The 26450-nt window shown below is 44.8% G+C and overlaps 1 protein-coding gene across 2 annotated transcripts in view; it reads left to right on the top strand.

Annotated features, from left to right (window-relative positions):
* Positions 1–26450, top strand: part of Pik3cb (phosphatidylinositol-4,5-bisphosphate 3-kinase catalytic subunit beta) — a 73885-nt gene that overhangs the window by 8983 nt on the left and 38452 nt on the right. For both annotated transcript variants that reach the window (XM_070005491.1, XM_070005490.1), the window contains exons 2-5: positions 9622–9724; positions 19419–19605; positions 20841–21066; positions 23145–23368. In XM_070005491.1, coding sequence (XP_069861592.1) covers positions 19450–19605; positions 20841–21066; positions 23145–23368 — 606 coding nt within the window. In that variant the 5' untranslated portion in view covers positions 9622–9724; positions 19419–19449. The remainder of the gene's footprint in view (positions 1–9621; positions 9725–19418; positions 19606–20840; positions 21067–23144; positions 23369–26450) is intronic.

The following is a 26450-nucleotide window of genomic DNA, read 5'->3' as shown; positions in this document are numbered from 1 at the left end:
CACCTGCTGAGCCACTGGGAAGAATCTGTGACTGTCAACGGGAGGTCAAACTCCATCTTGACACTTATTGACACATAGTCCAGTGAGTAATCAGCATTTGAGATTACTCTGGAAATATAAATGTAATCTGATGTGGAGTTTTTCCTTTATTGATAACTGGAATCCCTGCTGTCAGAACTGTGTGAGATGCTCAGCATGCCTCAGACAAGTCACACATAGCACCTCTGCGGTGGCTTTCTCTATTAAATACTTGAGGTATGAGCATTTAAAATGATGTATTCTCCCCCCCTCCCCTGGTGCTGGGGCTTGAACCCAGGGCCTGGCTACTGTCTCTGAGCTTTTGTGCTTGAGCCACAGCTCCACTTCCAGCCTTTTGCTGGTTAATTGGAGGTAAGAATCTCAGGAGCTTTTCTGCCTGGGCTGGCTTTGATCCTGAGATCTCAGCCTCCTGAGTAGCTAGGAGTAGTGTGAGCCACCAGTGTCCAGTCCTTCTTTTTTGCTAATTTTTTTTTTTTTTGCCAGTTGTGGGTGTTGAACTCTGGGCCTGGGCACTGTCCCTCAGCTCTTCAGCTCAAGGCTAGTGCCCTACCACTTGAGCCACAGCACACAGCACCACTTCTGACTTTTTTCTGCTTGTGTGGTGCTGATGAATCGAACCCAGGGCCTCATGCATGCAAGGCAAGCACTCTACCACTGAGCCAACTTCCCAGCCCCTGCAAATGTTTCGAAATGGGTTTTATCCTGACGGTCATGGGGCTTGAACTCTGGGCCTGGTTGCTGTCCCTCAACTCTTCAGCTTGAGGAAAACGCTCTACGACTTGAGCCAAAGCGCCACTTCCAGCTTTTTCTGCTTATGTGGCACTGAAGAATTGAACCCAGGGCCTCATGCATGCAAAGCAAGCACTCTACCACTGAGCCACTTTCCCAGCCCCTATCCTGACTTTTTTTTTGGGGTCTGGTCGTAGGGCCTGAACTCTGGGCCTTGGCGCTGTCCCTCAGCTCTTCAGCTCAAGTCTAATGCTCTACCACTTGAGCCACAGCGCCACTTCCGGCTTTTTTCTTTTTGCTTATGTGGTGCTGAGGAATCGAACCCAGGGCCTCGAGCATGCAAGGCAAGCGCTCTACCACTGAGCCACCTTCCCAGCCCCTATCCTGACTTTTTTATGCAGTACACTTCAAGCATATTTTTTCCTCCTTGTCTTTTGTGTCAGGTCTAAAAAAAAATCATTGAAGACTCTCTAAGCAGTTCAATGATGCGCTTATAATTACATCAACACATCTTTCTCTTAGAAATCGCTGTTTGGCTCGTCTCCTTATGGAGATCTAGTTCTAGTTCATTTTGCAAGGGGAAAGAACCCTTTAAAAATGGGAAGATGAACTTCCTAATTCTTAATTGTGCTCACTGAGTTTCCTAAAGGCTGGTCACAGTATCCATTGAAAAGAAATTGCAGAAACCATTCTTATGGAATAAATGAATTCTTAAGGAATTATGTATTTTACATACAATCAAGGCACTGGCCCAGGTATATAAGCAAGAGAGAAAGTAAGTGTCTTGTCTTTAATAATGTTATGTTGGTGTTTAGTTGGATTGGGACAGATTTTTAGCTTACTTTGCAGAGTTGTTTGGTTGTACCAGGGTTTGACCTCAGGACCTTGTGCAGGTTGCTCTACCACTTGAGCCACAGCTCCACTTCCAGCTTTTTATTTATTATTATTTTTTGTCTGTCATGGGGCTTGAACTCTGGGCTTGGGTGCTGTCCCTCAGCTCTTCAGCTCAAGGCTAGTACTTTAACACTTGAGCCACAGCACCCACTTCCAGCTTTTTCTGTTTATGTGGTGCTGAGGAATTGAACCCAGGGCCTCATGCATGGGAGACAAGCACTCTACCACTGAGCCACCTTCCCAGCCCTACTTCCAGCTTTTTAGTAGTTTGTTGGAGATAAGAGTCTCGTGGATGTGGTGGGAAAGTGGCCAGTCTCATGGACTTTCCTACTTCAAACTGTGATCCTCATATCTCAGCCTCCTGAGTAGCTCGGATTATAGATGTGAGCCACCAGCACCTGGCTACTGAATTATTATTATTATTTTTTGGTCATGGGGCTTGAACCTGGGGCCTGGGCACTGTCCCTGAGCTCTTTTGCTCTAGGCTAGTACTCTACCACTTTGAGTCATAGAACCACTTCCAGTTTTTCAGTGATTAATTGGAAGTAAGAGTCTTATAGACTTTCCTGCTTGGGCTGGCTTTGAACCATGATCCTCAGATCTCAGTCTCCTGAGTAGCTAGGATCACAAGTGTGAGCCACAGGCACCCAGCTGAATTTTTTTTTTTAAATAGTGAGCATGATGGATAATATTTTTTGTACTCCTCACACATCAAACTCCCTATTTTCTCAGCTATGACATGCTTGTGTGGGCTTTATTCAGAGAATTTGCTAACATGAATGTCTTTGTATTGCTTCCTATTTATGGTGACAGTGAAAAACAGGAAAAACAGGTATGACTTTACTAAAAGCTTAGGTGCCTGACTTCATCTTCTTCTTTTTTTTTTTTTTTTGGTCAGTTGTGGGGCTTGAACTCTGGGCCTGGGTGCTGTCCCTCAGCTCTTCAGCTCAAGGCAAGCACTCTACCACTTGAGCCACAGCGCCACTTCCAGTTTTCTGGTGGTTTATTTATTTTTTTTTTTGTCGGTCGTGGGGCTTGAACTCTGGGCCTGGGCGCTGTCCCTCAACTCTTCAGCTCAAGGCGAGCACTCTACCACTTGAGCTACAGCGCCACTTCCGGTTTTCTGGTGGTTTATTGGAGATAGGAGTCTCACGGTCTTTCTTGCCCAGGCTGGCTTTGAACCGCGATCCTCAGATCTCAGCCTCCTGAGTAGCTAGGATTACAGGCGTGAGCCACCAGCGCCCGGCTTTCTGGTGGTTTATTGAGATAAGAGTCTCATGAACTTTGCTACCTGGGCTGGCTTTGAACCACGATCCTCAGATCTCAGCCTCTTGAGTGGCTAGGATGACAGGTGTGAGCTACGAGCTCCCGGCTTCATCATCTTAAACATAGTAGTGGTTGAGGAACTTACTTTAAAAACTGTTACTTTCTAAACTGTTCATATGCCTTTTTTGCTGAGGCCAAGAACATGTCAGTCAGTTAATCTAACATTTTACTTCCCTAGAAATTGTGGTAAGCACATTAACCTGTGTGTCAGTTACCTAACAATAATCTAATGCTTTTCCAGTATACCATGGGCCGTCATTGAGCTGACTTGGGTCAGCGCTCAGACCTTTGGAATATCCAGTCAGTTCTGCTGAGAGCAAGCTTTCCTGGTTCAGAAGCTGTAGACTTCCTCAAAATCATGGCACCGAGCCTCTGTGGTGTAGAGCTCCCTAGTACAGTTGAGTGTGGAGGCCAGGAGAAAAGGCCATCCGTTCCAGCGCATGAAGGCTGAGCTGGCCTTGCAGAACTGTAGAGCCGGGAGCCCAGCACAGAGTCTCTTGGCTACACGGAGCATCTTCTGAGCACTCACGCTCTGGGCCAGCATTGCTGATGCCAAGCTCCAGTCTCATCTCAGGCCCTTGCTGCACATGTGCTTCTGCAGATGTCTAACCAGTGAGCAAACCTAGATGGCTGGGCATCTGGGTACTGAGCCTGGAGGGCCAAGCAAGAGACAAGCTTCCTTCCATAATGTTACCATTGGGGCATTTAGATTGGGATGATGGGGGCGGGGAGGGGGTCATTTGTAAGAAGCATTGATTTGAAAACAAATGCAGGAAATAGTGTGAAATTGTATGTGTGTGTGTCTGTATGTGTGTGGGTGTGCGTGATATAGTGCTGATTATGGATCCTGGGACCTCACAAATGCCACACAAGTGTTAGACCACCGAGTTTGATCACCAGCTCAAGAAAAAAATGGGGTAATAGGGGGTAGGGGAATACTACTGAGAATGTTACCCAGGGCCTCATGAGTCTCAGTACTAAGCTAAAGCCAGCCCCCCCCACCTATTTCCCACCTATTTTTCTTACTGTATTATGTGAAATTTCAAATACTTAGGGCTTTTATAAACTGAGGGCACTTTGTATTCTTTCTTCGTCATCTGTCACAAGCATTCTCCCCACCTGAGAGAATGCCTGTAACCTTTTTAAAACAGTGGTTCAATTGTCTCTTGGCACAAGTGGATGCTTTTTATTTAGCCAGAAGACTGAGTCGTGGGCGTTTGTGTTCGGTTTAAGATGCTTTTAAGGATCTGCTTCCCTAGTTCCTTGGGGCGGGACTTTGGAGAGGTCCAATCCAGATCTAGCGTGCCACACCAGGTCTGAATATGTTCTCTGTTCTACTTGCGGCATTTGCCAGTTGGTCATTAAACAAGGGATTTCTTTTTGATACGTTTCTCTTGGCTAAAGAAGTGATCATGGGGAAATTATCTTTTATTTTTACCTGTAATATTAGAGTTGTGAGTATTTTATTCACAAGACATTTGTTGAGAGGATGTTTAAGGCTGTATGACATCTTGGGGAAGCAAAGTTGAAGAAGGCTCATAGCTTCTGACTTCAAGGAACTAAATATAGATAGACAAACAGCGAATTGTTATATGTGTGATTGATCCTCAAATTGTGGGATGGGGGTTTCTGGGGATTCCCGAGCTCTTGGTTGGGGGGAAGTTAAACTGTTTTCAGAACAACATTACATTGTTTGTCTTTGCCTTTTTGCTCTCAAGTCTTTCACAAGTATACAACAGCAGTAAACTTGTGAAATCTCTGTAGAGGTGGTAATCTAATCTTACTGTTTTCTGTTAAGCCAGACAAAGGACGTTTATGAAAACATCAAACATGTCATTCTTCTCAGTAACAATTTTCTTTTGAAAAATATAATTTTCGAGGCGGGGAAGGTGGCTCAGTGGTAGAGTGCTTGCCTTGCATGCATGAGGCCCTGGGTTCAATTCCTCAGCACCACAGAAGCAGAAAAAGCCAGATGTGGTGCTGTGGCTCAAGTGGTAGAGCTCTCGCCTTGAGCTGAAGAGCTGAGGGACAGTGCCCAGGCCCAGAGTTCAGACCCCATGACTGACCAAAAAAAGAAAATTATATATATATATATATAATTTTTTTCCAAAAATAGAAATAATTTGTTTGGCTGGGCCTGGTGGAACATCTCCTTTGGGAGGTTTTAAGCAAGGACTCTTATGCAATACCAGTGCATTCTGATTGTCCTGGCATAGGTGAATTATAAAGAAACAAAGGGCTGAAGCAGAGACTTGAGGCTAAGGTAGGAGGATCTGTCAGTCATTAAGCAGTGGAGCCTACTGGGGCAACATAGTGGAACCCTGTCTCAAGAAAAAGTGGAAGCAGAGATGGGTTAGGAGAGTACCAGAACAGCACAGACAAGAAATGGGCTGCTAGCTGACTACGGCTGCATACGAGCAATGCAGTTGGGAGATTTTGCAGGCTTTGAGAGATAGAAATGGGGTTTTGTGTCTGTCTCTGGGCTGGTGGATGAAGAGTTGCAGAACAGAGCAGTGGCTCTCCATGTTTATTTTAGCCTGGTTTGAAGTGAGCTCACAAGTCCAATTAAAGGTGTCAGGTAGACAACACACAGCTCTGAAGCCCTGGAAGAGGCTCCCACCAGAGATAGGAATTTTAATTCATTGGTGTTTGGTGATAGTAAGCTTCAGGGACTGGATAAGATTCCTAGTCATAAAGGAAAGAGGACGAGAAGATGAATGAAGCCTGAGCCTGGGGTACTCAAGCAATTCCCAGTTATTCTTAGTAATGAACAGAATTTTAAAAAAGCACATGGCATGCATGTGTATTCTCCAGTAATACACTCCCTCTTTTCTTTCTTTCTTTTTCTTTTTTTTTTGGTCTGGTCGTGGGGCCTGAACTCTGGGCCTGGGCACTGTCCCTCAGCTCTTCAGCTCAAGGCTAGCGTTCTACCATTTGAGCCACAGCGCCACTTCCAGCTTTTTTTTTTTTTTTCTGCTTATGTGGTGCTGAGGAATTGAACCCAGGACCTCAGGCATGAAAGGCAAGTGCTCTACCACTGAGCCACCTTCCCAGCCCCTACACTCCCTCTTTTCTATAGTTACATTTGACCATGTGTTTTTATTTCTAATTTAGCACTAGTAAGTAGAAACAAATCTTAGGACTCATTCCTAGAGATAAACCTCCAGCAATACAAATAAATTCACTGGATGAGTTCATTTGTTGTAACATTGTTTGTGATTGTAGTCTAAATGCCTGTAAGTAATGGGATGCCCCCAAAGTGGAAAAAATGAAGATCTCTGGGCTGATACAAAGTAATTGCCAGGGTATTATTAAAGAAAAGAAGCAGAGTGCTAAACAGTATCTATGTAGGATGTTACTTTGGGGGTGAAAAGAAGAATGGAAATAAGGAAATAGATGTGTATTTGCTCATTTGCAAAAACTAATGCAGGAAGCTGGTAAAATGGGTTTAGAGAGGTTGGGGACTCTGTGGAAAGGGTTGAGGAGAAATGAGGTAGTAGGGAAGGGAGTTAGGGGATGCTTTTCTTTCTTTCTTTCTTTTTTTTTGGGGGGGGTCCGATCGTGGGGCCTAAACTCGGCCTGGGCGCTGTCCCTCAGCTCTTCACCTCAAGGCTAGCACTCTACCACTTGAGCCACAGCGCCACTTCTGGCTTTTTTCTTTTTTTTTGCTTATGTGGTGCTGAGGAATCGAACCCAGGGCCTCAGTCATGCAAGGCAAGCGCTCTACCACTGAGCCACCTTCCCAGCTCCTAGAGGAGGCTTTTCTGAGCAGATCTTCTCATATAGTTCTGTCATTTGGAACTACACTGATGTTTTATTCAATCAAAGGTAAATACATAAAAGCTATTAGGATAGGAAGAAAAGCTCAAAATAAAATAAAGATAAGTAAACATGACTTCATCTATCCTAGTACATAAAAGCACATGGAAAGCGAGAGTAAAAACTAAGTGAATTACTGCACAGAACTCTGCATGTAAAACCCCATGCCAAAATCTCTAATGATATTCTGAATTCAAAAGCTTTATTTTCTCATAGTGCTGTGAATTAGGCTCTCCTACTGTTTATCACTCCAACCTTTTAACCTTTTTTCAATCTGTATTTTTTTCCCTTCTTGTAACACACACACACACACACACACACACACACACACACACACACACTTTTTACAGTTTTATTCTTTGAGATAATTGGAATACGTTCCTAATATTTTCAGGTTTTTTCTTTTTTTCTTTTCTTTTTTTTTTTTTGTTGGTCTTGGGGCTTGAATTCTAGGCCTGGATGCTGTTGTCTCTCAGCTATTCAGCTCAAGGCGAGAACTCTACCACTTGAGCCACAGCGCCACTTCCGGTTTCCTGGTGGTTAATTGGAGATAAGAGCCTCATGGACTTTCCTGCCCAGGCTGTCTTTGAACCTCAATCCTCAGATCTCAGCCTCCGGAGTAGCTAGGATTGCAGGCGTGAGCCACCAGTGCCCGGCTTCACATTTTTTTTTTTTTTTTTTTGGTCCGGTGGTGGGGCCTGAACTCTGGGCCTGAGCACTGTCCCTCAGCTCTTCAGCTCAAGGCTAGTGCTCTACCACTTGAGCCACAGCGCCACTTCCGGCTTTTTTCTTTTTGCTTATGTGGTGCTGAGGAATCGAACCCAGGGCCTCAGGCATGCAAGGCAAGCGCTCTACCACTGAGCCAACTTCCCATTTTTTAATATGACTTGTTTTGTTTTGTTTTGTTTTCTTTTTTTTCTTCTTAGTACTGGAGATTGCTAGACAAGCACTCTACCATTGAGCTCTGCTCCCAGCTCTATGACTTGTTTGTGTGTGTGTGTGTGTGTGTGTGTGTGTGCGTGCGCACACACTGGTATGCTTGATGTTTCACACTCACAACTGGTGCTCTACCACTTGAACCACACCCCCACTTCCAGCACAGTTTTTTTTGAGGGCTTGTCTACTTATACAGGCTCTTAACTATTATTCTCAAATCTTCACCTCCTAGGATTACAATTGTGAGTTACCAATCCCTGGCTTGATCTTTTCAAATCACTAAGTGCTTCAAGTTTTGTTGTTGTTGTTGTTGTTGTTTTTAAAGTAGAGCCAGGTGCCTGTGGCTTATGCCTGTAATTCTAGATACTCAGGAGGCTCAGATCTGAGGACTAAGATTCAAAGCTAGCCCTGGCAGGAAAACCTATAAGACTCTTATCGTCTATTAAATCACAGAAAAGCTGTAAGTATCACTGTGGCTCAAGTGGTAGGTAGATTGCCAGCCTTGAGCTGAAGAGCTGAGGGATAGTGCCCAGGCCCAGAGTTCAGGCCCCACAACCGGACCCCCCCCCCCAAAAAAAAAAAAAAAAAGGAACACTGCTGAGAAGCGCCTCTGTCCCATCCTCATCACTGGTGAGCACCGTCCTAAGCCTCTCCTGTGGTATCATGTGCACAGAAGGACAGATAGCCAGATGGACTAATTGGTCAGTTTTATTGTATCCTGTTCTGTATTCTGCAGTGTTTTGCTTTGTTTTTGTTGTCAGTCCTGGGGCTTGAACTCAGGGCCTGGGCACTGTCCCTATGCTTTTTTCCGTTCATGGCTAGCACTTCGCCACTTGAGCCACAACACCACTTCCAGCTTTTTGGTCGTTAATTGGAGATAAGAGTCTCATAAACATTCCTGGCTGGGCTGGCTTTGAAATACGCTCCTCAGCCTCCTAAGAAGCTAGGATTACAGGCAAGAGCCACTGGCACCTGGCCTTGTTTTTGTCTCCTCCTCCTCCTCGTCCTCGTCCTTCTCCTCCACCTCCTCGTCCTCGTCCTCCTCCTCCTCCTCCTCCTCTTCCTCCTCTCTCCTCCTCTTCCACTTCTACCCTCTATCTCCTTCTTTTCCTCCTCCTCCTCCTCCTCCAGCTGGGTAGCCCAAGCTGGTCTCAGCACTAATCCCGTGGTCTCATCATGTTTGGCCTCATAGTGAACAACACTTATTTTAATTTGACAGAAGAAACATCAAATGAAATGGAAGCAATGACCGGCCTGGGCAGAGCCTGTGTCACTCAGCGTCCTTCCCAGCCTATTTGCTGTTAGTGCTTGTTACTCTTGACATCTACAGGGAATGTACGAACTCCAATACACTATGTCTTCTTTCTTCTCAGCGGTCAGGGGAGCTTGATGAAGGCACAGTACTTCAGCCTGGTTTTCTTGCAGGTGCTGTTCTATGCTTTGGGTTGCCTTTGCAGCCATTGTGGTGCAGGTATGGGCAGCCAGGGATGGGTGCTAGGCAGATTCTTGGAGCTCCATGCCCTTGGCCTTCAGAGAGCTTGGGCTTCAGCCTGAGATTCCTCTTTTGCTGTGCTACCATTTTGGTGAAAGACCTCATGTTTTATGTCTACTGGGAAAATGACTTAGCCAGACTTCATCCCTAATGTGTAGAGCTTACTAATTAAAAAGAAAATGGCAATTCAGTAAAACCATTGGTCATAAGCTGAGGGCAAAGGAACACAGGTAAGAAATATAATAAAAAGCTCTTTAACTCCATTGGATCTTCAACCTTTATATTATCATGGATAATTTTAAGCAATTAAGTGCCATGTAGTAATAGCATTTTAATACAGTACATTTAGCTTAATACCTTTTCTCTTCTTTTTTTTTTTTTGGTAGTGTATCTTCTGATCTGAAAGTCTTCCATGAAAACCACAGTTTCAAAAAATAAGTCATGTCATCTGTTTTCTTTAAAGATTAAAATGGGGGCTATAATTTTGAGGTAAGTGCCAATTTATATTTTTAAGTTCCTTACATAAAATTCAGAAGGAGAGTGTGCACATTGGTTAGATTCTGAATCTTGTAGCTAAACTCTGAATTGTGTATGTGTGAAATCTTAGGCCTTCTTTAATGTAGTCTGGTATTTAGGGTTATTAAACAGAATTAAGATAAGAACTTTTTGAAGGAAAAAAGGAGGAGTGGTATCAAAAACTTTTTGGAGAATTGAAAACTGAAGAAACTTGAGGTTTCTTTCCTTTTTTTTTTGGTTGGTCATGGGGCTTGAACACTGGGTTTGGGCGCTGTCCCTGCGCTCTTCAGCTCAAGGCAAGTGCTCTACCGCTTGAGTCACAGCACCACTTCCGTTTTCTAGTGGTTTTTATTAGAGATAAGAGTCTCATGGACTTTCCTGCCCAGGCTGGCTTTGAACCTTGATCCTCAGATCTCAGCCTCCTGAGTAGCTAGGATTCTAGGCGTGAGCCACCGGCGCTTGGCTGAAACTTGAGGTTTCTTTTTTTTTTTTTTCTTTTTGCCGGTTGGTGGGGCCTGAACTCCGGGCCTGGGTGCTGTCCCTGAGCTCTTCAGCTCAAGGCTAGCACTCTACCACTTTAGCCACAGTGCCACTTCCAGCTTTTTCTGCTTATGTGGTGCTGAGGAATTGAACTCAGGGCCTCATGCATGTGAGGCAAGCGCTCTACCACTGAGCCACCTTCCCAGCCCTGAAACCTGAGGTTTCTTTTTTTTTTTTTTTTTGTCGGTCGTGGGGCTTGAACTCTGGGCCTGGGCGCTGTCCCTCAGCTCTTCAGCTCAAGGCAAGTGCTCTACCACTTGAGCTACAGCGCCACTTAATCTGAGGTTTCTTGAGGCAAGTCTCAGTATGTAGTCTGGGCTGGACTTGCACATGTGATCCTCCTGCCTTAGCCTCTTGAGTCTTGATGTTAAGCATGTGCCATTGTGCCTGGCTAAGAAACTTCTTTTGGATTTGACAACTAGAAAGCCGTTGACCTCAGCAGGGACCATTCCAGGGAGATGTTTATGGCAGAATGGAGCAAAGTAGAGGAAGTGGCTAGGTCTAGATAATTCATTTATTACACCAATGGTAGGTCCTTGGAACACAGCAGCCAAGTCCAGGAACACAGGAGATAGCAGGAATGGATACTTAAACATAATTAATGCCCAACTGTTTTCCTAATTCCATCTTCTTCGCTCCTTCCCTCCCTCCCTTTTTCCCTCTCCCCCACTTGCTAGGTATTTCAGCACTACCAAGTAGTAAACTACTCTTTAGAGTAGTTTAAATATTAAAGAAAATGACTAATCTCTTACCCCGAGGAGGCTGGAAAGTTGCAAAGACATCATCAAAGGGCTTCAAAGGGCTTACCTCTTACATAAGAGCAGCAGCCTTCAGAACCAAAACCAAAGGACAAAAGAGAGGGGATGAGTCAAGGAGCTTTTAGGCAGAGGAAGAAAATTAGAGCATTTGTTACCTTTACTTTAAAGTTAATTATTTTTTTTTGTGCCAGTCCTGGGGTTTGAGCTCAGGGCCTCAGTACTGTCCCTAAGCTCTTTTGCTCAAGGCTAGCACTCTACCACATTTTGAGCCACAGCTCCACTTCCTGTTTTCTGATTAATTGGAGATAAGAGTCTTAAGGACTTTCCTGCCCAGGCTGGCAGATCCTCATATCTCAGCCTCCTGAGTAACTAGGATTATACACATGAGCCACCAGGGCCCAGCTACCTCTGAACTTTTTTGCTCAAGGCTGGGGCACTACCATTTGAGCCACAGCTCTACTTCTTATCCTACCTTTTTTTGTGTGATGTTGTGAATCCATCAAACACAGTGACTTACATGTGACAGATGTACCCTCTACCCCTGAGTTACAACCTTAGCCTCTTTATCCTACTTTTTTTTTTTAATGTGTGCTGGTACTGAGACTTGAACTCATGGCTTCGTGCTCTTGATCTGCTTTCTTACTCATGGCTCTTACTCATGAGCCATGGCTCTAGTCTGGTATTTTGCTAGTTATTTGGAAATGGAGTCTCACAGACTTTTCTGCCTGAACTTTGAACATAGATCCTCAGCCTACTGTGTAGCTAGGATTATAGGTGTGAGCAACTGGCCTTGGCTTATCATACTTTTTTTTTTTTTTTAAATAAGGTGGGGGTTAAAACTTTCAGACACATAGTTATAGTTAATCAATGGCAATTTGGGATCAAGGGAGAAGATAACACGGAGGAAAAACATTGTAGGGTAATTATCAAATTCAGCAGTTCTTAATGAATAGCTGCATTGTGCTGGGCACGCTTACAGACATGACCAGTGTTTCCAAGAAACTGACGACCGGAACCAACAGGGGAATACCAGCCTAGATTTGATGAGAGAAGGAAGGAAATAGGGCAGGTGGTAGAGAGTAACTGGCTGGGCAGAGGACATGAGGTGTGAAAGACAAGAGTGACCACGTGTAAATCAAGCTAAGTGCAAAGCTCAGGGCTGATTAGAGCCGGATGTGTTTTAGGCATTAAAAAGAATTCCCTCCCATTGGATCTCAGCAGGTGGCTGGGGACCAGAGTAGGTGATAGAAGGCCAAAGAGATAGGCAGGAGAGGGCACACAAGTCCCCATGGTCAGGGCGAGAAGTTTGGACCGAAGTTTGGACAAGTTTTGAGCATGGAAGCATCGTGGTGTGTGTTAGATGCCTTGCTTGCTGTCGTGGTGGAAGATTACAGGTACAGTGCATCCTAGAAAGTGCAGTGAAAGGCTGCTGAGTGGGCCAGCCTGGTAGGGCTGCACTCTTCCCCTGAGCTGTGCCCATAACACCACCCCGCTTTTAAAGGCTACATTTAATAACTTCCAAGTTTGAAAACTTTCACCTTGGTGTGGGCTGATTTCCTGGTTGACAGCTAGGGAAAGATACTCCCCATTTCCCTCCATGCTGTTAAAGGAAAAAAATGATGGTGGGGTTGCTCCTGGTATAGAGATGTTCTTGGCGATTTCACCTTCTATGCAGTTAGGATAGGGACAATCTCAAGAAGGCTCAATAGCGACATTATTTAGGTGCTGGAGCCTTACACATGCTGAGCACTGAGTAAATATCATCACTGTGCCTCCTAGCTAAATGGCTTGCCTTAAGTTGAAAGTCTGCCTTTAGGAGCTTCTCGCTGAGTTGTATAATCTTTATGAACAAACGAAGGAGCACTCCAGTGATCAGTGGTGTGGTTGAAACTTGCCTTCCAGCTTTTGCCAGTTCCTTTTCCTCCCGTTGTTCTTCGCTGCCTCAGGGCTCTTTTCATTCATATGTATTGGATGTTTACGCAGTCAGAAATAATGTTCATAAAGATGATATTGTTGGGCGCCTACAGTTTCTGGCCCTCTGATAATGTGATGTGCTCTTTGCTTTTCCTGAGAAAATAACTGTGGTCAGATTGTCCTGTAGTCTGCCCTAGACAGTGAGCACATTGTGAAGGAAACGGGGCTGTCTGCGTTGCATGACCTTTCCAATCTGGCCTGTTTGATGCAGTAAGCAGCTCACGTAGCCTTTTGACTGCCACATGATGGAGGAAGTGGTACGTAAAGATGTGGACACTGCCGCCTTGTCCTCTAAAGAGTTTGCCAGTGTAAGAGCATGTTAGTCACCTATGCTGTGAAATACAGCTTTGCCTAGTAGGTTCCTAGTTTTATACACACAACACATAGAGTATACATTCTTCAGGTATCATTGTATGGTAGTACAGGTTAAGTGTCCTGATCTGAAATGCTTCATAATCCAAACTTTTTTTAAATTTTTGTATTTTGTATTTGTTTTGGTCTGCTGTGGAATTGCATCAGGGTCCTGTGCTTGCTTGGCAAGTGAGCTTTCTCTGAGCTACATCCCTAGTCCTTCGAAAGGGTTTCTCTCTTTTTAATGAAACAACGTTTCACTGTGTTCCCACATGGGTCTCAAACACACCAGGTCCCACCACACCTGGCTGCTGCCAAACACTTCGAATGTGAGACCACACATGGGAAATTCCCCACCTGACATGGTGTGGTGGCTCACAGTCCAAAAGTAGGAGTACTCAAGCGGTGTATAAAATTTATCTCTGGGCCATGGGTACAGAAGTGTGAATAAAACATAATTGAGGTTTGTGTCCAGACTCGAGTGCCATCCCATAGATTCCTCATTCCATGCAGGTGTTAAAAATCAGAAAGGGAACGCAGCAGTAGAGCACAGCTGCACAGGGCATTGATGAAAGGGAACTGTGCAACTTGTGGGTGGAGATGGAGAGAGGGAATGGGATAGAATGAGGGAACAGATGACACAACCTGAAAGACAATGTTCTTATTTCCAGATGTACATCAAAGTGGCCCCACTGTATATCACCTCTGAAACAACAATAAATTGGAAAAAAAAATCAGGAATAGACAATGGCTCAGTGGCATTGTGCTCACCTAATATACCTGAGCCCTAGTCTTCAATTCCCATCATGGAAAAAAAAGTCCAAAATTTAAAATGATTCTAGTTCTGAGCATTTCAGATAAGATACTCAACCTTTAAATCTTTTTTTCTCCTGATCATGGGCCTTGAACACAGGACCTGGGTACTATCCTTGAGCCTCTCTCTGCTCAAGGCTAGAGCTATACTACTTGGGCCACAGCACCACTTTTGGCCTTTTCTGTTTATGTGGTACTGAGGAATCGAACCCAGGACTTCATGCATGCCAGGCAAGCACTCTACCACTGATCCACAGTCTCAGCCTCAACCTTTAAATTTAAATAGAAAAAAAAATCACATTTTTTCGGTATTGGGATATGAAGTCAGAGCTTCATACTTGCCAGGCAGGTGCTCTATCTCTTGAACCATGCTTTCCAGCCCTTTTTACTTCTATTGTTGTTGATTTTATCATCATCATCATCATCATCATCATCATCATCATCATCATTGTTGTTGTTGTTGCTTTTATTATTGTCAGTCGTGGGGCTTCAACTTTGGGCCTGGGCGCTGCCCCTGAGCTCTTCAGCTCAAGGTGAGCGCTCTACCACTAGAGCCACAGCACCACTTCTGGTTTACTTGTAGTTCATTGGATATAAGAGTTCCATAGACTTTGCTGCCTGATCTTGTTTTGAACCATGATTCTCAGATCTCAGCCTCTTGAGTAACTGGGATTATAGGCATGAGCCACCAGCACATGGCTTATTTCCATTATGTTTCCATTATGTCTTGAGTTTATAACCAGGCTGATCCAGACTTAAGTCCTTCTATTCATGTTTGCTAGGAATCTAGGGTGACACATGTACCACCACACCCTGACTATTATTGGTTGAGATGGGGTTTTGTGGAGGTGCGTAACACTTGGGGAGACAGAGGCAGGAGGCTCTGGCATTCATGGCCAGCTTAGACTGCATAGCAAGACCCAGCCTCAGAAAACAAACAAAACAAGGAAACACCAAAACAAGTATAAATGTAAAGAGTTCAGGTCTTTTGGGTTACCAGATGTCACGATATGAGAGGAATTATTATCCTCCAAACTAACAGCACTGGGTCCATTGTGAGTGGGCCATACGCTGGAACGGAGAGATGGTTTTATGACAGGAACATGTGGTGCTGCCTCAGCTCGTTAGCCGAGGATATTTGTCCATTTTCCTTTGCTGTGACAAAATACCCAAGTCTGGGTGATGCCTAAACAAAAAAGATTAATTCAGCTCCATTTTTTGGAGCTGCCTGAAGGTCAAGATCAGACAGCCGTCAGCCTGGCCTCTGCCCCACAGCTGCTCACCTGGCAAAATCTGAAGCCTGAGCATGGAGTGGGTTGGCCAGCTCAATTGCAAGAACAAAACTGGGGTCCCATGAAAACTTCAGCTGTTCCCTCAAAGGCAAGTGCCCCATCAAACTGCTAGGCTTGGCCTCTTAAAGGGCCACCCCTCTCTTGCACGTCAGCCCATTGGGCACCAGATGCCTTGAGGTTCTTCCCTTTTGGTAAAGGTCTAGAACCGCCCACCTCCCCTGGCTTACTGTGTCCTCTAGAAAGAAGTCTTGGTAGTCAGGAGCTGGTAGCTCACACCTGTGATCCTAGCTGCTCAGGAGGCTGAGATCTAAGGATCACGGTTCAAAGCCAGCCCGGGCAGGGAAGTCTGTGAGATTCTTAGCTCTCATGAATCACTCAGAAAACCAGAAGTAGAGCTGTGGCTCAAAGTGGTAGAGTGATAGTCTTGAGCAAAAGAGCTTAGGGACAGTGCCTAGGCCCTGAGTTCAAGCCCCATGACTGACAAAAAAGAAGATGACTTGTCCCCAAGAAGAGACACTTCCTCAGTGTTCTGAACAGTGAGAGACAGGCACGAAAGCTGCTCACAGAAGTATTTTGTCATTCTTGGCTGGATGGCCCAAGAGGAGAACTGGTCCCCAAACTAAAAGCTTCAAAACATACAAGCAAGTAATAAACAGTTGTACAGAGCAAACTGAAATCACCATGCAGGGGAGTAATCCTGGAACGGGTAGGAAGAAATCCCAGCCTTTGTAGGATGCTCTTTTAATTTTTATGGGTTGTAACTTAACTTTTGAAATGACAGTCGGCAGAAATAGCTGCACTGTGCAGAGCGTGGAGTAGAGCTTTCTCTCCAGCTGTAAGCTATTTAAAATTCTTCTCGTGTTGCTGTTTGCCATCCAGATGGCTTTCTGGCACTGGCACAGTTCCTAGATCTGATGTGAAGGCCCGTTGGTTACTCACCAGCTCCTCCACCGCGCTGGTCCACTGCGCCTTATGACTCACTGTCACAGTGGTTCTGCGAGCGCACTCACTTTCAGTCACTCCTGCCCACTGTGGTGGCACTCGTAAACAAGGGCCAGCAGGAAACGAGAGGAAGAGCCTTAACTTCCACAATCATGTGTACCTGACGCCGGAGCATATCAGGGCATCCCCACTGGAGCAAGAAAAAGAAAGGCAGCTCACCACATAGCCAGTCTTCTGACTCAAACACATGTCCTGGTGGAGGCACCAAAGTGTACTGGGGGTTCGGCAAGCCGCAGTTGTCTCTGTATTTTTGCTTCACTCCTGTTGCCTCAGCTCAAGTGTTCATCTTGGAAGTCAGGTTGGAGGGAGTACCCCTCTGTCTGCAGCATGTCCCTGGGGTCTCTGCTATGCTGACAGCGTCCCATTCCTCATCCTGCCAGCTCTTCAGTTACCTGTTGGCTCTCTGCTCTTTATGAACTGCTCTAATCAAACTACTTCTCCTACCAAGTAGACCTCCTTTGCCATGTCTTCAAAGGCTAGACAAGGCCAGCATTGCCTATTCCATATTGGGAGTGAGACCTCGTCCCATTAAGTTTTTTTTTTTGTTGTTGTCGTTAATATAAAGGTGATGTGTAGAGAAGTTGCAGTTTCCTAAGTCAGGGAAAGAATACATACAAATGTTTTTTGGGGGGGCAGTGTCAACCCTTCCCTCACTCTTTCCCAGTTTTTTCCTTTCATCTCCATCCACAAATTGTATAATTCATTATCAGCCTAGTGTCTAGTGAGTACCACTGCTGCATTTGTTCCCCCTTGGTTCCTCCATTTCTGTATTCCCCTTACTCTCCCAAAGACATATAAATGAACAAACAAGACAAAAAGAAAAGAAAACGAAAATAGCAACAAAGAAATACCGCTTGCTTCATTTTTTTTAAAGTAACTTGTAATGTTCCATATATGCATATGTTGCATAATGGTTAACTCAGGGTAAACATTCTCCAGTGTTTACCATTTCCTTGTGATGTGGTCTTGAAAGTCTTTGCAGCTTTTGATGTGTACGGCACCCCATCATGTCTGTGGTCCCACACCATGCGGGGGTGCCTAGGCCTTCTTGTCCTGCCTGTCACTTGATGTTCTTGAGCAGTCTCCCCCTATACCCTGCCATCGCATTAATTTGATGCATTTAGGGAAATAATCAGGGTGCAGGCAAACCAGGGGGATAAGGTCTGTCCAGCAGTAATAAGTTGCTTTGGTCTGACAAACTGCCAGAAAGGTCCCTTTTTCCCTTGCAGTGCATGTTTATAGATACATGCCTAAATTTTTTTTTCCCCCTCTCTCTCTTTTCCCTAGTCCTGGGCCTTTAACTCTGGGCCTGGGCACTGTCCCTGAGTTTCTGTGGCTCAAGGCTAGCACTTTTACCACTTGAACCACAGCACCAGTTCTAGCCCTTTCTGTGTATGTGGTAGTGAGGAATCGAACCCAGGGCTTCATGCATGGGAGGAAAGCACTCTAACACCCAGCCCTAAATATCTCTTTTTCTTTTGGGGCAGGGGGTCCGGTCATGAGGCCTGAACTCTGGGCCTGGGCGCTGTCCATCAGCTCTTCAGCTCAAGGCAAGCGCTCTACCACTTGAGCCACAGTGCCACTTCCAGCTTTTTTCTTTTTGCTTATGTGGTGCTGAGGAACTTAACCCAGGGCCTCATGCATGCAAGGCAAGCACTCTACCACTGAGCCACCTTCCTAGCCCAGGGAATTTCTTTTTTTTTTTTTTTTTTTGGGTTCGGTCATGGGGCCTGAACTCTGGGCCTGGGTGCTGTCCCTCAGCTCTTCAGCTCAAGGCTAGCACTCTACCACTTGAGCCACAGCGCCACTTCTGGCTTTTTTCTTTTTTGCTTATGTGGTGCTGAGGAATCGAACCCAGAGCCTCAGGCATGCAAGGCAAGCGCTCTACCACTGAGCCACCTTCCCAGCCCTAAATATCTCTTTTATCTGACAATTGTGTTTTAAGTTATTGGGAAAATTGAAATTATTTAAAATTCATCTGTGTGTGTGTGTGTGCGCGCACGCGTGCATGTGTGCGTGTGTGCACACATGTATGCACGCACGCGTGCATAGCAGTCCTGGGGTTTGTACTCAGGGCCTGGGCATTGTCTTTCAGCTTTTTTGCTGAAGGCTAGCACTCTACCAATTGATCCAGAGCGCCACTTTCTTTTCTTTTTTTTGGTGGTTAATTGGATATAACGAATCTCATGAGCAGCCAAACCATGATCCTCAGATCCCAGCCTCCTAAGTAACTAGGATTATAGGGATGAGTTGTTGGAACCTGCCTCTGGATTATATTGAAATTCATTGTAGAATGCAGGCTCTCTCTCTCTCTCTCTCTTACACACACACACACACACACACACACACACACACACACACACACACACACACACACACACACACACACACACACACACACACACACACACACACACACACACACACACACACACCCCCCCCCCCTCTGGATTATATTGAAATTCAAGGTTTCATTGTAGAATGCAGGCTCGCTCTCTCTCACACACACACACACACCCCACACACTTTTCTAAGTGTCTTTCTGTGTGACACACACACACACACACACACCCCACACCCTCTGGATTATATTGAAATTCAAGGTTTCATTGTAGAATGCAGGCTCGCACACACACACACACACACACACACACACCACACACACACACCACACACACACTGGATTATATTGAAATTCAAGGTTTCATTGTAGAATGCAGGCTCGCTCTCACACACACACACACACACACACACACACACACACACACACCACACACACACCACACACACACTTTTCTAAGTGTCTTTCTGTGTGACCCAGGCTGACCGACCTTGAACTTAGGGCCTCAAGCGATCCTCCTGCCTGAACCTCCCAAATGGCTGGCTTGTCATGTTTTCCTATTAACATTGGTCAGTGTATTTTGCTCTGAATCCTAGGGCCCCATGGTTATGAGTGTGCCTCAGCCCCATGATGCCTCCTGCTATGGCAGACATCCTTGACATCTGGGCGGTGGACTCACACATAGCATCTGATGGCTCCATCCCTGTGGACTTCCTTCTGCCCACTGGCATCTACATCCAGCTGGAGGTACCCCGGGAAGCTACCATTTCTTCTATTAAGCAGGTATGCCACTGGTTAGAAGTTCTGGACTCCCACGGCTATTCTCTGCATCGCTTTATTTATGTAGATCCTGGGAAGGCGCAGAGAAGTTTAACCTGTAAGTCATTATATTTGAAAGGTTTTGGTTCATGTCTTGTTTCATGGACACCTTAGCCAAGCTTATACTGTTCCCACTTGTGACTAGATCTTAGGTCACAAGTGACAACTGAATTAAGAAAAATTGGCTTACATTAGCTGTTTTGAAATTGTTCGGGTTTCTAAAACTGTCAGAGTTGAGTTAAAAATCTTTTAAGTGGCTGTCTTTGAACTTGTTATACTAATTTTCTCTCATGATGTGTGATTGGTCCCATTCCTCCTCATGCTGACTCTCAGGGAAGAGTTGTCTACCAAAGACCAACATGCATATGAAATCGCTTTTCTAAACTTTCTCTTTAATGTTTTTCTTCTTTTTGTCTTTTAATAGGGTCTTGCTGTGCATCTCAGGTTGGCCTGGAACTCAAAATATAGCCCAGGCTCATTTTGAATTCCAGAACCTCTTACCCAAGCTTTTTTTTTTTTTTTTAGTACTGGAGATTTTTCTTTCTTGTGTTTGTTTCTTTGTTTTCTGTTTTTTGAAGACAGGGTCTTGTATAGCTGGCCTGAAAATGGTTAGGCAGGTACTCTCATCACTGACCCACACCTCCAGCCATTGTGTTTACATGTTATTCCTTTTTTTTTTTTTCCTGTTGGTTATGGGGCTGTTCTACCACTTGAGCCACAGCGCCACTTCCTGCTTTTTCTGCTTATGTGGTGCTGAGGAATCAAACCCAGGGCCTCATGCATGCAAAGCAATCACTCTACCACTGAGCCACCTTCCCAGCCCCTTACATTTTTTTTTTTTTTTGCTGGTCATGGGCATTAACTCTGGGCCTGGGCACTGTCCCTCAGCTCTTTAGCTCAAGGCTAGTGCTCTACCACTGAGCCACAGCGCCACTTCCGGCTTTTTCTGTTTATGTGGTGCTGAGGAATCGAACCCAGGGCCTCATGCTTGCAAGGCATGCACTCTACCGCTGAGCTACCTTCCCAGCCCGCCCCTTACATTTTATACTTATGGTAGGGCTTAGAATTCACCTCACCAGGCCCGTAGTACTGTTTACTTGGTTTGCCCATTGGAGGTGTGAGTTGTTTGCAGTGCTACAGAGTGTTCTTAGATTCTTGTGCCGGGACTCCGGTTGTAGAAAGTGTTATTTCTCCTGCAGATGCTATGGAAGCAAGTTCACCACTACCCAATGTTCAACCTGCTCATGGAAATTGACTCCTATATGTTTGCATGTGTGAATCAAACTGCTGTTTATGAGGAGCTCGAAGATGAGTCGCGAAGGCTTTGTGATGTCAGGCCTTTCCTCCCAGTTCTCAAGTTAGTGACGCGAAGTTGTGACCCAGCAGAAAAACTGGACTCAAAAATTGGAGTCCTTATAGGAAAAGGTAATTAAAAAGTTCCTAGCATGGATTACTAATATACCTGTTGTTAAATGTATAAGAGTTACTGCTTTTCCAAGTGCATGCTGTCCATGGACCAACAGTGTTCACAGTTTGAGAATAAGGTAAGTGCAGAACAGAAAGTAAATGTTTGGAAATTCCTCTAGCAATGAGACATTGCCACAGGATCCTAGAGCTTATGTCTGATACATACAGACATACAGTGACCTGAAGAAGAGACGGCGAAGGTTTAGTTAGAGGCAGGCTGGTGGAGGAACCGAGAGGCATGGACAGAGTTGAGCCATTTAGAAGATGGAGTAGATGTGACTTGTAGTGGATAAAAGATGTTTTTTTGTTAGGTGCATATGGTATCTGGTGTCCTTGTGTGTAATCTGTATTATCTGTACACAAAAAGAATGTGTACCGGTTGTGATAGACAAAATGCTCTAGATGCTTGAGTCTCCCCCATTTACAGTCCAGAGCTAAAGCTATCCGCAAAGATCATATTGTATCCACAGAATGTTGTCTATGGGCTAGTGTGTGCCCTGCCATTCCCCCCTCAGATCTCGTCTCCCACACACAGGGTTTTGCTGTGTCACTCAAGATAGTCTTAAACCTGTGGTCATCTTGCCTTAGCCTCTCTAGTGTTGGAATTACAGATGTCTGCTACCATGCCCAGCTAAGATTCTGTTTTAAGGGCATTTTTAGGTTCCCAGAAAAGTTTACAGGAAGGTACAGATGTTCTTAAGCACCCCCCCCCCTTCCCACCACATAGTTTACTGTGAAATAACTTTGTAGGCTTATTTTTTTAATACCCTTTGGAGCAGCATTTAAATTCTTAGCCTTTCTCATATATTTGAATTGTGTCTTCTTTGATTTGTAAAGAAAGGTACGTGCCTTTTCTTTTTTTTTTTTTGGGTCCGGTTGTGGGCCTGAACTTTGGGCCTGGGTGCTGTCTCTCAGCTCTTCAGCTCAAGGCTAGCGCTCTACCACTTGAGCCACAGCGCCACTTCCGGCTTTTTTTCTTTTTGCTTATGTGGTGTTGAGGAATCAAACCCAGGGCCTCAGGCATGCAAGGCAAGCGCTCTACCACTGAGCCACCTTCCCAGCCCTGTGTGTGTCTTTGGGTTTAAATTGCATAGTTACACTGGGCACTGATGGCTCACCGAGGAGGCTGAGATCTGAGGATCACTGTTCAAAGCCATCCTGAGCAGGAAAGTCTGTGAGACTCTTTTTTTTTTTTTTTGTTGGTTGTGGGGCTTGAACTCTGGGCCTGAGTGCTGTCCCTCAGCTCTTCAGCTCAAGGCGAGCGCTCTACCACTTGAGCTACAGCGCCACTTCAGGTTTTCTGGTGGTTTATTGGAGATAGGAGTCTCACGGTCTCTCCTGCCAGGGCTGGCTTTGAACCGCGATCCTCATATCTCAGCCTCCTGAGTAGCTAGGATTACAGGCATGAGCCACCAGCGCCCGGCTTGTGAGACTCTTATCTTCAATTAGTCACTAGAAAGCCAGAAGTACTGCAATGGCTCCAAGTAGTAGAATGCTAGCCTTGAGCAAAAAAGCTCAAAGAAAGCACCCAGACCCTAAGTTCAAGGCCCATGACCACCACTACTACCACCACCAAAAAAATATTGTATATTACAAATTTTAGTGGTTATATGGCAGGTATTAGTACATATTGCTTTAAAGGTTTTAAGTTTGAGCAGACTTAGTATTTATTGTGTCACCTGACTTTTTTTTTTGCTGGCCATGGGTCTTGAACTCTGGGCCTGGGCACTGTCCCTGAGCTCTTCAGCTCAAGGCTAGCATTCTACCACTTGAACTAAGGCACCATTTCCAGCTTTTTCTGTTTATGATGGTACTGAGGAATTGAACCCAGGCTTCATGCATGCTAGACAAGCACTCTACCACTAAGCCATCTTCCCAGCCCTCACCTGACTTCTTTAGAGATCTTTCCTGATACTTTCTAATTTTGTCTGTTTGATGAAAAGCCAAACATCCAAGTTAGTTCTGGTTGAAAGTACTTTGATTTTCTTTTATGATTGTTAGCCTTTGAAATTGACACCTTTACAAAATGTGTTTAGGTCTACATGAATTTGATGCCTTGAAGGATCCTGAAGTGAATGAATTTCGGAGAAAAATGCGCAAATTCAGTGAGGAAAAAATTCAGTCTCTGGTGGGATTGTCGTGGATTGACTGGCTGAAGCAGACGTACCCACCAGAGCATGAGCCATCCGTCCTCGAAAACCTGGAAGACAAACTCTATGGAGGAAAGCTCATCGTGGCCGTGCACTTTGAAAACAGTCAGGTACCACCGTGGTTTTGAAGGAAATTCTTGGTACTAAATCTCTGCTTTTCACCTGAATATGGCTTTTGTCTGGGATGTGTCAGAGCATTTCAGATTAAGATGGGAAGGATGTTTAAAATTCTACAGCAGTATAGATCTACTGCACACATGTTATTTTTGGTTTAGAATAGTGTTGTATAATTGCACTATTCAGTTGTTTTTTACAGTTAAAAGAGGTATTGAAAACCTCAATCATAGAGAGACTTTTTATTATTTATTTTTAGATTTTTCTCATAAAGGTGAGATCTGAGGATCTCAGTTCAAAGTCAGCCTGTGCAGGAAAAGGACAGGTGAAGTCCGTGAGACTCTTACCTTCAATAAACCACTCAGAAAACCTGAAGTGGTACTTGGCTCAAGTGGTAGAGTGCTAGCCTTGAGCTAAAGGGCTGAGGGACAGCTCCCAGGCCCAGAGTTCAAGCCCCACGACTGACCAAAAAAAAAAAAATTAGAGTAGCTGTGATAAAGAATCCTGCCTTCTGGCATTTTCCCCTTCTTCTATAGAGAAAATACAATTGTTATCATCTCTCAAATTATAATGTGCTTGAAATTTCGTCTGAGTGCCAGGCGCCTGTGGCTCATGCCTGTAATCCTAGCTACTCAGGAGGCTGAGATCTGAGGATCGTGGTTTAAAGCCAGCCCCGGCAGGAAAGTCCGTGAGACTCTGATCTCCAATAAACCACTAGAAAACCAGAAGTGGCGTTGTGGCTCAAGCGGTAGAGCGCTCTCCTTGAGCTGAAGAGCGCAGGGACAGCGCCCAGTCTCAGAGTTCAAGCCCTACAACCAACAAAAAACAAAAACAAAAACAACAGCAAAAAAAGAAATTTCGTCTGAGTGAAGACTTTAAGTATCCTTTCAGTACTGTTTAGGGATTTCTGCAAGGGCTCGAGAGGTAGAATAGGGACATTACTGCTGAAAAGTGATTAACACTTAATGTGGAAACAGTGGCTCAGTACAATTTGCCTTTCTGGGTCAACCTGACTTTCCTTATAGATGGGTTAAATCTCTCCCGGGATATACAAATGTTAATATAACCATCCTCATAGTAAAGGGCACGTGAAAGGAAGTGTTGAACAGAGGGGAGAGATGAAGAGGGTGGAGTCTTCCTGGATTCCAGGCAGTCATGGAGTTTTGAGAGCGTGTGGTCAGACTCTAATTCTTTCCACGGTCCCTGCTGGCCTGAGCCTCTGCCCGAACCCATCCACTGCAGGTGCGCAGGCTTTGCCTCTGAAGAACAGTATCCTCACTGCACAGGCATGTGGTCGAAGTTGGGATCGAAATATTTTAGATTCCGCCTTGCCCTCTGTGACTTCTGCCCATCACCATAGTGTCTGTGTGGTCTTCCACGTGCCCGTTTCTCAGCTAGTATCTCCTTTGTTAGATGCTAGACACATCCTCATGAGGTGAAACCATGAGCTCCTGGACTTCTATTAAGCTGTCAACATTGTTTTGAGCAGTCACATAGAAGTTTTAGATGTGGGGCTGGGAATGTGGCTCAGTGGTAGAGCGCTTGCCTTGCATGCCAGAGGCCCTGGGTTCGATTCCTCAGCACCACATAAGCAAAAAGAAAAAAGCCGGAAGTGGGCACTGTGGCTCAAGTGGTAGAGCGCTAGCCTTGAGCTGAAGAGCTGAGGGACAGCGCCCAGGCCCAGAGTTCAGGCCCCACAACCAGACGCCCCCCCCCCAAAAAAAAAGAAGTTTTAGATGTATTTGGCCAAGTAAACCCCAAATTTTCATTTATTACTGGTGGAGTTTCATGAATGCCTGTCACCAAAAATGCAAGAGTGACATCGTCAGAATAAAGGCATCTGGCGGCCTCCTCCATCTTGGTGCATCCTAATCCCCCCTCTTTCCCTCCTCCTGCTTCTGTAGACATCTCACTTGCCCACTTCACTGTCAGCTGCTGAGAAACAGCACCCAGGGAACACTAAACTAAAAATAAAGTGTGATGTAACAAGTTGTTCATTGGGTTTAAAAAACATGGGGCTAGTAGGAATGCTAGCGAGCCACTGCTGTTAAAGCCACCACACGTGTGGATGTTGTATCGTCAGGATGAGCCAGCATTCAGGTGGCATATAGAAATGAGGTGGATAGAATCTTGGACCTGTCATCTCAGTTTTACAAAGCAGCAGTCCTGGAAGTCGAATCCCATATGTATTATTGAATGGGGGACTGCTGGTGTGGCGTGCCTTGCACACAGTTTTGAAGTCCTTGGTTTGTATAAAATTGAATTATATATAAGTCTATTTCCTTGTGATGCCCTCCCACAGCCATCTCCCCACTAACTGGTGAGCATGAGTACCTTATCATTTACCCCACAAACATTTTTCTTCTATTGTGTTTTTGTTGTTGTTGTCTGCTCCTTTTAAACTTGTACATATTGTGTTATTTTTACTGATTCGTTGAAGGTTCTTGATTTATTTTAGAGGGAAGGCAGGCTGTAATCCTGTCATTAATATGTTCAGCAAAGATGGGTGAGGTGGTGTGCAGTTCTAGAAATAACAGAAAACACCCTATTTTTAGGTTGAACCAGTTTGACTTGGAGATACCCTGTGAAAAAGGGAGGTGACTTAGTGAAAAATACTGCAGAAATCAATGTCAGGTCAATATAGAGTTTGGTAGAATTTGTAGAATTGTAGTTGGTTGATTTGAGGGTTTTGAGGGTTGCTTCCTGTGTGTGGTATGTGATCATGTGGTGTGAAGTTACTATGCCAGATCATGAATTCATCTGTACTGTTTCTTTTTCCATTGAGTTTTATGATGAGCAGACATAGTACTGCTCAGGATACACAGGAACTAGATTCCATCCCCAATACTCATTTGTACATTTGGACAGAATAGATAATTTATAGTAAAATCTTTATAAAGGACTATTCTTACCAGTGTTTAGCATACACATTCTTCTTTTTTTTTTTTTTTTTTTCTCTAGTGCTAGAAATTGAACCTAGTGCTAGGCAAGCACTATGCCACTGAGCAATCCCCCCAACCCCAGGTTTTGTAGCATTTTAGAGAAAGATGTGTATAAGAAAATCCCTAAGACCCGTTA

Source organism: Dipodomys merriami, unplaced genomic scaffold, assembly GCF_024711535.1.
Source record: "Dipodomys merriami isolate MVZ:Mamm:240054 unplaced genomic scaffold, mDipMer1.0.p SCAF_68, whole genome shotgun sequence".
NCBI classification, from domain to species: domain Eukaryota; kingdom Metazoa; phylum Chordata; class Mammalia; order Rodentia; family Heteromyidae; genus Dipodomys; species Dipodomys merriami.
The sequence above is the reverse complement of the archived record's forward strand: the minus strand, read 5'-3'. Positions and strand labels throughout refer to the sequence as shown.